The sequence below is a fragment of the Pteropus vampyrus genome, unplaced genomic scaffold (genome assembly GCF_000151845.1).
Source record: "Pteropus vampyrus isolate Shadow unplaced genomic scaffold, Pvam_2.0 Scaffold15, whole genome shotgun sequence".
NCBI lineage: Eukaryota > Metazoa > Chordata > Mammalia > Chiroptera > Pteropodidae > Pteropus > Pteropus vampyrus.
Genome location: NW_011888796.1, coordinates 10656232 through 10670819, shown reverse-complemented (window position 1 = coordinate 10670819; position 14588 = coordinate 10656232). Strand labels below are relative to the sequence as shown.

Below are 14588 nucleotides of genomic sequence, written 5' to 3'. Positions count from 1 at the left end.
CATGACACTCCCTTCCTCCCTCAGGTTCACACATGATCACACACCTGTCCACTCAAACGCAGCAAGCCCTTCGCTGCCTCCACTTGCCCTTTATCGCACTCTACTTTAATGTTCTCCATAGCACCTGTCACTATTTAACATACTGCTTATTATTTGTTCCTTCATTAAGTACCAAGAGGATAGAGATTGTGTTTTCATCACCACTGTACCCCCTCAGTACCTAGAACAGTGCCTGGAAGATAGAAGGCACTTGATAAATATTTGTTAAATAAATAAGAACTTAAAAAGCAAGGTGAAAGATACCTTAGTATAGCATGATACCTTTTGTGTTTAAGAGTGGGGGAGATGGTAACCATACATATTTGCATTTCCTTAAAATGAAAGATAACTGGAGGAGGGTAAGGCCTAGTAAGAATTGGGTAGACTGCAAACCTTTACATTTAAAAAAATTTTAAACCATGTGTTTAAAAAAAAAAAAAATTCAAGTATTGCAAATAACTCAGTTCTTGCACATGAGCATACCTTCTGAATACCATGTTTTTTCCTTCGATTATTTTTTCAAGTGGGAGAATTCTCTGTGGTCTCCCCAAACACTTCATGTACAATTGCAAGATAACACAAATTTGCACCATCTGAGGCTTTTGAAATTTAGCTCAATGAGGCTTATGAAATTAACCTCAATATCTTATGGTCAGACCTTTTCTGTCTTAATATCACTTAAATTCTTGCTTTTGATTTAATCAGAACAAATAAAACTACAATAGGAACATCAGAGACCCACGGCAAAAAAGACATCACCATGTTCAATTACTTGCCTGTTGCACAGCTTTTTGGGAAGATTTACGTCGAGTATATGAGACAAAATGTTGACCAGCTGAGTCGCATAGCACAACGCAGCACTGATTGTGTAAGCGGGGTTATTATGCTCCATGTCTGAAGTATAAAAACAACCATACACAAAACAACTTTAATTTCAACAGAAATATGAACAAAACTAAATTTTATGATTTCTAATTTTACCATTACATTATTGATGGTTACATTTCACTCCTCACTAACGGAAAGTCCACGGCCAGACATTAACATTTCATTGTCTATGGTTTTTGCTGAGTAAAATGTAACCTAAGCAAATGGGCCTAAACAGGTCCTGCATAAATGAAATTAAAGTCTGAACTGCTTGGACCTGGTAATATATTATTTATCAGGACAATTAATGCCCAACTTAAATGTTACCTCCTCAGAAAGGATCCCCCTGACTACCTTATGGAAAAGCAAAGTGGTCCCTTCCTTGTAGCCCCGCCCCAGGACGCTGCTGGTTCTGCCCACAGCACACACTCAGTGTATGGTACTTTGGATCACTTCCTATCCACCCCACAGAAAGGCAAAGACACCTGTCTTGGTGACATCACCTCTGTATCACTGTGCATAACAGAAAGCACATACCCACTAAATATCAGCACTGTGCATAACAGAAAGCACATACCCACTAAATATTTGCTAAATGACTAAATGAACAATCCTTCATCACCAAAGAGAAGCTACAGGAGTTTCAAAAGGTTTCTATTGCAGTAGTCAATCTTCATTTAGGATTGCTAGAACAGCCTCTTTAAGATGTTAAAAACTATAAAAATGGGACTCAGGGTACATACACTTCTTTAAATAGTGAGGTCTTTTTATATAAATAAAGCAATACTGACCACCAAGAGGTGAGTGAAATACCTAAATTACATGTTTTCAGCCCGTCAACAGATAGAGAAACAATATGTGGTATATCCACATGATAGAATGTTTTCAGTCATAAAAAGAACAAAATGCTGATACATCCAACGATGTGGATAAACTTTGAAAACATGCTAAGTGAAAAAGCCAGACACAAAAGGCCACATATTGTATGAACCCATTTATATGAAATATCCAGAAAAGACACAGCTATAGAGAGAGAAAGCAGATTAGTAGTTGCCAAGGGCTGGGAGGAGGGAAGGAGGGGGAATGACTGCTTCATGCCCTGGCGTTTCCACCTGGGGTGACGAAGTGTTTTAGAACTAGACAGAGGTGACAGTTGTACAACACTGTGAATGTACTAAATGCCATTGAACTGTTCATTTTTAAATTGTTCATTTTGCTATGTAAATTTTACCTGAATTAAAAAATATGTATGTTACATGGACAATGGACGAGTGGTTACCAGAGGGGAGAGGGAAAAAATAAAATGTTAAAAAGAAAAAAAATTAATAAAGAATCTATGAGAGAAAAAAATAAAAATAAAAAAAATATATGTTTATAAAAATTGTCAGACTATTTTGCTTCTCACCAGGCCCCTGTGTGGTTTTCTTCTCTTCCACCCAATTGTAGTAGGCAGAGTAGTCCCCGTTGTTGGGAAGGCTAATCCAAGGCCCTGTAATGCTAATGCTTGTGTCCCCATTGTGATCATCACAGACCCATCGCCCCGAGAGGTAAGTCGTCCTCCGGGCTTCAGCAAGCTTGCTCACGGTGCTGGAGGTCATGGCACTGTCACTCTCTGAAGACACATCTGCAGGATCTCTAAAAATCAGAAGATGCATATGGATTTCAAAGGACTAGGCTAGGTTTTACAGAGTATGCAATATAATTGCCAGATATGCAGAACATTGGAAAGATGCGCACGAGGACAGAAATTTATTTGGAATGTACAGAGATAAGTGATCGCTATCAGAGATAGAGATGAAGAACAAATGAGCTGTGGTACAGAAGCCAATGTCATTGTGAGGATGGTGGCACCATGAGCGAAGGCCTCGAATATCAGATTCCCAAATGATTTGGTCTCAAGAATCCTTTCTAAAAGGATCCCAGAGGGCTTTTGTGAATGTGGGTTAGATATAGCCATATTTACTACATTAGAAACCTGAGAAAATTTTAAATTACTAATTCATTTGAAAATAATAAATCTATTACATGTTAACATAGAAGATCTTTAGGAAGTGCCAGGGATGGTGTTGGAAAAGTAGGTAAGAAATGGGTAGACTGGAAAGGGCCTTCGTGCTGCACTAAGTTTAGATTCTGTTCTCTTGGCAGGGGTTCTTAATCCTTTTCCTTCTGCCACAACACACGTGCAAGATAACTCCCACTGGCTGCCATAGATAAGACTGGGGGCAAGGATGTTATGGCTAATTCTAAATTATACTGCTACTTCTTCCTTCTCCCACTCAAGATAAGTTTGAGATAAGTGAATGAACAAGAAATCTTATTAGAGGGATAACTTTAAAACTATCAGCTTAAAAAATTAACAGCACATAATAACATATGCTAGTAGAAAAAATTTAAATAGCATAAGAAGAAAGGAGAAAATTTTTCTTTCCTCTTCTGCAACTTCGTATGCAGTTGTGTCTCCTCAGTGCCCTAAAACCTGGAACGGTGTCTTAGTCTCTGTTTACTGCAACATGTTTAACATTGATATCTTGGCCCATGAGAATTTAATTTGGCCTCATATTTCTGTTTTGTCACCTTTTTCCTCCCCTTGGGCCTGGCTAGTAGTCTTTACACCAATTTTCAGGTCATCCAACTTCTTCCCATTGATCCAAAAAGCTACCTTACAGGTTTATTTCTGAACATTCTAGTCTGCTCTATATTGAATATATCTTTTACTTTTATTACTATTATTAATGACAAATTACTTGGTAAGAATCAGAGAGAAGGTTTTCAAGCTAGAAATAACAGACTTTTAAGCTTTTAGGAAGCCAACTCTGGCAACAGAAGAAAGGACAGACTGAAGGAGAGGTAGCAAAGAACAGACACACAACTAGCAACTATCCAGTTCAGGGGAAGGTGCTGGAAAGTGAGGGTGACTGGAAGAGGCAGGAAAACCCTCAACTCGAACAGCCTGGTGGTCAGTGAGGAAGCGAATAAAATTCTTCATTGGCAATTTCTACCCCTGGCTGCTCATCAGCATCATCCAAGCACGTTTAAAAACATAAAAGTATTATGAGATGGCTGGGAGGTTGGAGGTGTGTCCTCTGAACCCATATTTTTCAAAAGCTCCTGGATGACTCTGATGAACAGCCAGGTGGGGAACCACTGTCTTGCCACCCTACTGCCTCCCGAGAGTATCTGTGAACTATTGCCTAAGACTAGACTCATGGTATCGAGTGCTCAACAGTGGCCAGTTACCAGGAAAAGGCTGTCACCATGTCGTGACCACCCCGTAAGAGGCCCCAAGCACCAGGCGTTTTCTTCCATTTTAACTCATGATTTCTCTGTGAAGTAGGCATTTCTTTTCCTCGTCTAACAGACAAGAACATAAGACTTCAAGATTCAAGAAACCTGCCTTACAGCACGCAACTAATAAACAGCCTGACTGGGACTGCCACTGACATCAGCCATCAGATGGTTCTTGATCAGGAATGAGTCAGCCCCTCGTCAGGAAGCTCTACAAGAGTACATAGGCCTGGCCCCTCCTCCGCCAAGGGCTACCGCCCTTTACCTTGGCTGCCTCCCCAGCTTCATGTAGTGTGTACTGTTTGCTGAAGCAGATAAGACTTCAGTTTCATTACCAGGAAAACCAATGGCCCCAGCATGCGGCCCAATAAACGAGGTATTTGAAAAATATTTGATCTTTGGAACCTGATCTATTCCTAGAGTCAAAAGACTTGCTTACTGTACCTCACACCAGTCTTTACTTCCTCGATTGGAAAAATGACAGAGGTGAGCTCTAATATGCGGGATCTCCGAAGATTTGCCAGACGCTCATAATGACTTCTCAAGTCAATGGTTTTTTTTTCTACTAGGTCACCAAGTTTGCGATTATGCCTCTGAATCTTCTCCTTTTTCTCTTGATGCCGTTGTGCTCGAGTATAAAGCTTCTGATTCTTTTCCTTGGTTTTGAGAAGGCCTTCAGAATCTAAAATAAACCACACCCAACAATTATCTCCACAAACAGTTCTAGGGTACTGCAAAACCCCACCCCACTAGCATAAGTGTCTTCCTGCAAACTAAAGTGAAAGCAAAACCTCAATAAAATTAAGTGGATAATGTTCTCTAAGTAGAAATTGAGAGCTTAGTTCAAGTAGATAACAGACATAAAGCAAAGGAGACCACCACTACAAGAACTCTGGATCTCTATTTATAATTTTCCTTACCATGAATCAGTTACTCGATGACTATCGAGTTTAAGTTTAGCACAAAAGTACCTGCCTTCCTTACTGTAAGTGCTAAAGAATAGCCATACTGGGCAGAAAAGATTTAATTCAAGTTTGAAAAACTTATTTGTTGATTTTTCCTTAAAAACCGCTTGCGTGTGCCTTGGGTTACATTCAGAGAACCCAGAGTAGCAAGTGGTCATGCAGCAAAGAAATAGATCAAGAGCTCTGAAAAATTACGGTGGAGTACAGCAGCACCCAGCAGAGTGGGAGTGCCTATCTGGTGAGCACCTACTATACCCAAGGCATTTTAAGCATAAAAAGAATAACAAAAGCCTGGCCACATGACCAAGAAGGGAGACAGACACCCATCCTGTCTGATTTATGTCATTTTTATGGAGCCCCTTCAGGTTCTGGATCCCAAGACCTGCTAGGGATGTTGGGTTATAATGAAACTGCTCTGGAGTAGTAAAAACAAGTTGTAAAATCTCAAGATAGACATCTAGGAACAAGCTAGGAAGCTCAAGTTCAAAATCAAGCTTCCTTTTCCATTGCAAGCTAAGTTCTCTGCTTCATGATTATTATTTTTTAAATTGTTTATTGGGGTAACATTGGTTAGTACAATTATATAATTTTCAGGTGTACATTATCATTTGACATCTGTATATTCTATTGTGTGTTTACCACCCAAAGTCCAGTTTCCTTCAGCTAATCCCCTTTACCCATTTCGCCCTACCCCTACACTTTCATGATTATTTTTGACCTTTCCACTGCCTAACTCAATCCCTCGATGGTCAGTTCCATGAGCCATCCTACAGTTCCATATATCTAGGGCTTTAAAAAATCTCTCCTATCACAATCCTATTAACTCTCATCAAAACTCTGCCTGTCGCCAGCTTGACTCCACTCCACACTTCATACCCTCTTTCACTGGCTCAGTCTTCAGAAACTACAGCCAATGGTCAGTGCTTCTCCACTGCTGATCAAATACTAGCTAAACTTCTCAGCCTCCAGACCACCACCAACCTGGTAGACATCCCGCAGTTCCGTTCTCACCATTCATTCTAATCTTGCTCAATCGCTAGATACTTCAAATCCTTTTTACAAGGTAGAACTACTTCAGTAAATGCATGGATGGATGCTGAACGAGTCATCATTCTTTAAACTCTCATCCCCATCCTGCTGTTCAAATCAACATCTTTCTAGGAATACTCTCTATTTGCTATTATCCATACTTTACTCATTCAGCAAGGCCCCCCGCCATAAATGCTCCCCAAACCTCTTGTTCCTCAGAAAAGGAGGACATTTTCAAAGGAAGCTTTTACACCATTACATATCACTATAAAATACTTGCTTCTGTAAGCAATGAGTAGAGAAGGGATTACTCCATGGTAATGTGTGTGCACCTCACCTATGGCACAGCTCTTAGCTGCTTATACCAGATACAACCGAAGCTTTGTCATCAATTGACTAGAATTAAACGAGCCTTCAATAACTGTGGACCAAAAACCACTCTCTTTGACGGAGGACTACTAAACCTAGGTATTTTGTTGCAGGCATAAAGTTTCTTACAGTTGTATTTCTCCTTAGATGCATCTCTTTACCATTCCTGCTCAATATGAATGTCCTAAAGGTTTAGTCTCCAGTTCTATCAAACGCTTTCCACCAAGTTCTTCATTTTCATGATCTCTACTGAGCTCTTTATAAGTGCTCAAATGAATCTGTCTAGCCATGGCCCTGAGTCCCATGGTGGTCAGACTTCTAAAAGGCAGTTTCCAATTTAATATCATGACCCCTCATAGATGGCAGGAAATCATCAGTCATCCAACCGGCACTAGTGCAAGACTCAGCACTCAAGAGTTTAGTTTGTCCTTCTCTCCATGCCATCTCCCCCTAAACATCAAAACATTTTGATGCTATTTCTTTAATCTACTCCTGCTTATTTGGATATATAACTTTGCGGCGCAGATCAACTCAATCCTAAAATTTCATACAATCCAACTTCCCTATCAGAGCTGAATTATCATGACATCTTAATGTCATGGAGAAATATTAATCAGGTTCTACAGTTTATAATTTATGTCCTTTTCTACATATAGTTGAATATATTTGATATTTCAATAACCAAGTTTTAAAGAGTATTCATTGTGTAGCAAGCTTAGTCCATAGACTTGAGTGCATGCATAGCTTCTGGAATCCATTAACCCCCTTCTCATTGTTTGCAAAAGGTTATGTGGGTGGTAACTAGACTGCATTTATGTTTTCAAGAGTAGTGATTCCCAACCCTGGCAGGTCACCAGAACCACCTAGAGTAGTGCTACTCAAAGTGTGGCCTATGGGCCTGGGCCGGTTTGCAAACTTTTACCAGTCAGACAAGAGAAGTACAGAAATAAAGAGTAAGTTTAGAAACTCTTTTCTTTGACATGGCAATTGGACATTGCTATAATATTCAAGTGTGTAATTATTTTTTCTAATAATTAATTTTACTGTATTTCACAAAAGTATTGGTATTGATTTATAACAGATTGGAAATCAAAGAGAAAAAAACTGGTCTTTTACTAAAGACAGTTTAAGAATCACTGATCCTGTCCCCATGCATGAGATTTTAATTTCCTAAATCCAGGGTGGGTCCCAAGAGTCTCTAAATTTTAAAAAGGTCACCAGGTCACTCTGCTAAGAATGGAAACCACTATTATAGGTCCACTGCTTTAGAACCATATCTTTTATTTTCTGTGATTGTTGCTTTTGTATTTAGGGTTAGGAACCTATTAGAGCTGATTAGAGTTTTAAACCTGCTCATCAGAGAAATGCACACGCTCAGTAAATTCAGCGATTATAGGCGGTTCTCAGATGCGTGGTGGCAAACCCCTGGTGTAAACATCGTGGGAGGATGGAGAAAGGTGAACCAATGTTAAGTAACAAGTCCCTATACTGCTGTTGAACCAAAGGCTTTGTAAAACACATGTGAAACTTGGTGGATAATTGATTGTCTGTAGTTTTTTATCATGTTGCCCTGTTTCTCTGGCTTATTAATCCTGTGAAACTCCACATGAGCACTTTATGAGGACAAACATTTTCAAAGGAAGCTTTAATACCATTACAAAGCACTATAAAATATTTGCTTCTGAAAGCAATGAGTAGAGAAGAAAGGGATTCCCAAGGTGTGATGGTGACTCATTCTAAACTTTAAATACCGAACTTCAGAAATACATGGAATATTTCTAAGGATGCAGGATTTCTAAGAGGACTCTCTTAAATTCTGACAATCACCCATGATAAAGTATGAACTGTAAAAATATAAGATTAATACAGATTAAAATATGTATAAGACACACTATGGAAGAAGAAGCCAGTATATGCTTCTGGTATGAATAATTATTATACAATAATTATTATAAATGAGTACCAAGTTAGATTCTGAGCTTCCTATGAGCTAAGGCAAATGGGAAACATACATTCCTTAACTTTTTAAAGTGAGAAAGATAGTACATTATTTTAAAATCTTTAAATAAAAATTCCTTACACAAATGTTTCATGAGAGGCAAACAGTATGGTAAGCAATAAACGTATCCAGGTTGCTATCCCCCCGCTCCGCCCCCACACTTTCTCTCTCGCTTTCTCTCTCGCTTTCTCTCTCTCTCTCTCGCTTTCTCTCTCTCTCTCTCTCTCTCTAATTAATCCCATGAAATTCCACATGAGCTCTTTATTAGGCTTGAGGGAGGGGGTCAAATTACTTACTTTTCTTCATTTCTTCGTTTCCTTTACATATAGTTTGTTTCAGTTGTTCAATCCTCATCTTGCAGGACATTATTTTCCATCTCTTAAAAAGTATGTAATAAATATCAGAAACTGGTCTCTTAAATTAATATGATTATCTACCTGGTATCGCTACCTAGTTTCAGGTATATCTTAGAAAGCATAATGAAGAAAAGACCAACATAGTTATACTTATAGCTTTTGTAACTATGGTGGATTACAAAAAAAAAGAGACAATGTTATTCTTGTTCGAAACAGAACCTGCTAGGAAATTAAGAGTGAAAGAGAAATTCATATAGTTCTTTTGTATAGTGTTAAGGAGGAGCACAGAGAAAAATGTTGAAGGATATTCTCTTAATATGCTCTGTCTAAAATATTGCTAGTGGTAATAGGTGGCTATTTAAAAGTCAACTAAAATTACGTAAAATAAAAAAATTCAGTTCCTTACTCACACTACCCACACGTCAAATGCTCAACACCATTTATGACGAATGCCTACCATACTGGTCTGTGTAGATACAGAACATTTGCATCATCACAGAAAATCCTATTGATGCATTGCTCTAAACTCTTAGTGCTAGTTACGGAAGAGACCATTAACATCACTGTATTATCTCACCAATATAATAAACGAATATTACTTCTGAAATAATTAACCCATTTTCTGTTTAGGAAAAAAAGTGCAGCTCGTTGCCAGCGTTAATTTAATTTTACATAAATATACTTTGAGGCTGAAGCAAATCTGTGAAAATAAAATATAAAAACTGTTCTTGGAGTTATTTCTAAAGAGAACTTGTCTCTAATCCTAATGTATTTGACTTAAGAAATGTATACTTAAGTCAAATTCATCGAATGAACCTTCGGCTAGTAACTGTTCGAGAACGATGTTAATATCACACATAGGAATGCTATGTTTTCTAAGATTTGACATTCTCAGTGATTGAGAATTACTATGTTTTGTAAGTGGAAATACCACTACTAAACACAGAATACTATAAAGAGAATGATGTCATTTGTTTCCAAAGACTATCCATATACTAGAGTGATGTGAAAATAATAACAACAGCAAGATATTTTGTGGCAAACATTGGGGGTAAAGTTAGGACTGTAATCTTCGAGTTATTTTGGGATAAATGCTGTAGCAGCAAGTGACACTGGCGAGTATTCTCAGGGCAATCGGGAAATGGGTTAAAACTGGAATAAAACAGAAGTTTGTAAAAAAGTATATAACTCATGTAAGATTTCTTGAAAAGCCTCAGACAATTTTATGAAACATGAAATTTACATTACCAGGATTTGGGTACAGCCTCCCCCAAGGTGAATAAAAGGATCAGTACAAATGTGACCTAATAGTTAAAAAGTATGATTATCTAGTTTATCTGTAAGTGAGGTTAATTAAACAACACTCAAATGTTTTCAGTGTTTAACATCTAAGTAGTCTGATAGTACAAGACACACAGTAGATTACAGGGATGTTCTGGAGAGCAAAATGCTAGCCTCTCCAATGGAGTGAGGAGACATTTGAAAATAGATTCATGGGGAATGGTGGATTCAGGAATAAACTGGCAATGATATATCTTCACTTTTAAGAGGTATTAGTCTTTAAGAATCAACACTGAAGTTTTTGATAGAAAAATGGGTTTAAGATTCTTTGTAATAACCTTTTATGATCTTTTCCCATACAACATATTTTGTTTCCACAATATTCAGAGCATGAACAGAATTCGCTTGTCACAAATATTCTTTATTATTTAAAAATTATAAGTGATGCTTATTATTGTCAAAAAAATTACACATCGCAGAAGAGAAAAAAGAAAGCGATTGTTAGCATGACTCCTCCCAATTCCTCAAGAGTATTCTCAATTAAGGTCTGGCATCCATCTTTTCAGATTCTTTAGAGTATATGTATAATTAAAACAGATATTCACACGAATGGAACTATACTTCACTCTAGCCTACTTTTTGATTTTTCATTAAAAAATATACCTTGGACTGCACTCTTTATCAATACATGTAGACTGACATTCTTTTTAACAGCTACACAGTATCATAATTATTTAACTCATCCTGATCAATTAGCATTTAGATTATATAATAACTTCACTACTAGTGCTGCAAACAATCCGCTTCTTTATACATAAATCTCTGCATTCATGTGCATTTCCTTAAGAAAAACTGCCAGACATACCATATGTGCATCAAAAAGAAAACAACAAACCACCACCAAATTGTTCCCCAAATATGTCAATGTATATTCCCACCAAGAGAATAAAAATGTTATCAAACTCCTTATTTTCATATGTATTTATTTTTCATATGTATTTATTTATGTTCGTTTTGCTTATAAAGGTCCTCTCACTCCCAGGTTACATAAACACTCTCCCATATTTTCTTTTCATATTTTTATGAGTTTACTTTTCGCATTTAATCATCAGTCCATTTAGAATATGTTTTTATAGTAAGTTTCCTTAAAAAGGATAGTCAATTGTTCTTATATTTCTATGTCAGTACCAGACTTCATACATTGTCTACACAATTAATTGCCAATACCCTGTTTTCGGTATCTAGACGAACTATTTGAGACCCCCACATTACAAATATATTCGAAGAGAAGATTGCCAAAAATGATCAAAAATAAATTTTAATGCACTACGGTTTTTTACACTCTATCAACTTAAAAACATGTAATCTTAAGTATAAAGAATATTATTTAAATAGTTCTTACAGCTTACCAACTGATCTGTTATCCGTTTTCCTTCCATAGCTTTTAACACTCTGTATGGAGAAGAGATATGAGAATAAGCTCTTAATAAAATTTTGTGAAGCTCTAAAATGTAAAATCAAGAACTTTTTAAAATAAGATCTTACAAATGGCTAGAAACACCAAAGTGGGACTTAAGCATTTAAAAGTGTTTTCCAAATTCCCTGTTCTCTGCAATTTTTTCTCACTTTTCCTTTTGCATTTCTAACACCCAGAGCTTTTCTATAAACATTAACAATAAACTTAAATAACCAGAGCCTCTGTCCTCTGTCATAACTGAAATTTTCCATCAGTCATAATTAATAATGATAATTAAGAGAATTTATGATTGAAAATCCTATGATCATCTCCCAAAGAAATGGCACAAGCCAATATCTATAAAAATTTGTTCCATGGAATGAAGTGTTATAGAAGTTTCTGTGAGGTGAACACATAACGTAAATACATATATGCTTTACTGTTAAAATGTACAGCTGCAACTTTATGGATTTTGTTTACCAGTGTCACCATAAAAATAAAAAATAATAATTAAAAAACAAGTTTCTGTGATCACATAAATTAGAGAAACAACCGAGTTAAATAAATCCAAGCAGGTTTCTCTAATGCAGGGCATCTCAGAAGATTTAATCTGCTTATCAATGTGTTATCTGACCTGGGGTGTGTCTAGAGAACAGTGACTAGGTCAGTTTGGGATAGAGTGTTCTATTGGACAATTCTCAAATCCAGAGAGTAAGATGCATCAGGGGTGCTTGTTAATAACTCATACTCCCAGGCCTCCCTCAGCCCTACTGAATCAGAATACCTGAGGACGGATTTCAAGAATCCACGTTTTTAACCATTACTTCAGTGAATGCATTCTGATATTCTGATAGAGATGAGATGCAGATCACACTTTGCAAAACACTGACAGAGAAGAAGGTAAATGGAAACAGTAACGGCCTACAGAGGCCACTATCACTCACTTGTCTAATATGCCTACTGTGCTGGACCCATTTACTATATATCAATTATCAGGGCCAGGGGTTCGATTCACCCACCCAGTCACTGAGTACCTACTGTGTATCAGACACTGGGTCGAATCCCACTGTTTTCTAGAAACTTGATAACTCTATTTTGTTTCTCCAAGATGCACTGCTCTTCCACTCTTGGAGATTATATCCTAAATTTAGTAAATTAGCAATCCATGTATCCGCATACCACAACACTAAATTAAACCACATGGTGACTAAATAACCACCACAAATAAAAGCCGAAAGAAAACTCACTGTTTTTGAAATTCTTCTTGCTTGCTCTTAAGTTGACTTAACCGTTCCTTCTTGTCTATAAACCTGTAAGAAAAAAATCAGTGTTTTATTTATGTTCATTTTTTTCAGTTCAATGAGATTATGCAAATTCAGAGAGCCAATCTTTTCTGCAGACTCATCTGGAAATGTCATCGTCTTCAAAATAACTACTGTACATATCTTCTCAATGGAATGCACAAGGCTGCTTACCACTTGCTTATTTTAAAACTAAGTTCAAATTCTCAGCTTTAAAATTCTTTCATGGGTTTATAAAATATATTTATAGGTTTTCCCCTCTCCCAGGTTAAATTATTTTCCAAAACAGGCACATCACAGCACTAAAGTGAATTTGAATTCAAAGAAACTGAGGCTTCCATTATAACGGTAATTTTAATTGTTATGCTTCATTTAATCCTTCTCTCATCTATAAACTGATTCCCTATCATTTTTAAAGTACATTTTTTTCTTACTGATTTTATTGCTAGTCATTACAGATTAACGAGTTACTTAGTAAAAGTTACCAAAAGGAAGGGATATCATATTGTAGTTCGTTTTCTCTTTGTCAGTCTTCTACCCTTATAATTATTTTCTTCCTGTTAGCTGGCGTTTAGTTTGCCCTCTCCCCCCCTCCCCCCTTTTTTTCTGTTTAAGGTGGAAACTCAAATCATCTATTTTATGCCTCTTTTCAATATTTAACCATATAAAGTTATAAATTTTCCCCTAAATATTGCTTTAGCTAAACCTAAAGTTTTTGAAATGGTGTATTTTCATTATCATTTAGTTTGAAATTTCTAATTTTCCATAAGATTTCTTCTTTGATTCATAAGTTTAGAAGTGTATTGTTTAATTTCCAGAAACATGAGCTCTTCTAGGTAACTTACTGTTATTGTCTTCTAATTTGATTCTGATAAGGCTGCAGAACATATCAATTAACTTATCAGGCTTTTTCTATGTGCCTGCAACTTATAACAAAGGATCTTCAACAATATTAAGAAATCTAATGATACATTCTTCTGCTCTGTGTACTCTTGGACATATGAGTTATTTGCTATATGTTTCCACTTCCTTGTATCAAAAATGAAAAGCTGACGTGTTATTTCTCACTAAAGCAATGTGGTGATTCATGTTCCCATAACCTGAAGGAAACAACAAAATGACAAGGCTCATCAAACCATACAAAGGACAGACATGGGGGATAAAATCTTGCTTTTAGATTTTTAGAGGCTATAAAAATTCTCCTTTCAGATCTGTTGTAAAAATGCCACTGCACTTTGCACTAAAACAAATTGGGATGACAAACAACTCTACCCAGCTTTATATAGAGCTGGTTGATTCTCTTGGGCTTTGTTAAAAAAAAAAACAAAGCAAACAAACAAAATATAAAGCATCAATACACAGATGACAGCAGGAATAATAAATGCAAGATATATTCTTCTGTATCAAACACTTCATGGGTCATGTTATCCTTCATGAAGGAAATTAAAAATATGTGACGTTAAAGCTAAGCTAGCAGATGATATCAAGGAATGTGGCCAGGTCAGCATTTCAACTGCTCATCAGCACACTCATCCATTCTCTGCATTCTCCATCCCGCCACTCATGGAAGCAAGCAAAAATTCATCCCACAAGTCTGTGCTTTCTCAATACAGTTTCTAACAAGTAGAAAGATTAATAGAC

At 36.7% G+C, this 14588-nt stretch overlaps 1 protein-coding gene across 1 annotated transcript in view; it reads right to left on the bottom strand.

The window, feature by feature from the left end:
• The window catches only part of ATG14 (autophagy related 14), a 35001-nt gene that overhangs the window by 11181 nt on the left and 9232 nt on the right, over positions 1-14588 (bottom strand). Inside the window, exons 2-7 of the mRNA XM_023526796.1 lie at positions 12894-12956; positions 11600-11642; positions 8850-8931; positions 4636-4873; positions 2312-2541; positions 778-933 (exon numbers count right to left, since the gene is read on the bottom strand). Of these exons, the coding sequence (XP_023382564.1) occupies positions 778-933; positions 2312-2541; positions 4636-4873; positions 8850-8931; positions 11600-11642; positions 12894-12956 (812 nt within the window). The remainder of the gene's footprint in view (positions 1-777; positions 934-2311; positions 2542-4635; positions 4874-8849; positions 8932-11599; positions 11643-12893; positions 12957-14588) is intronic.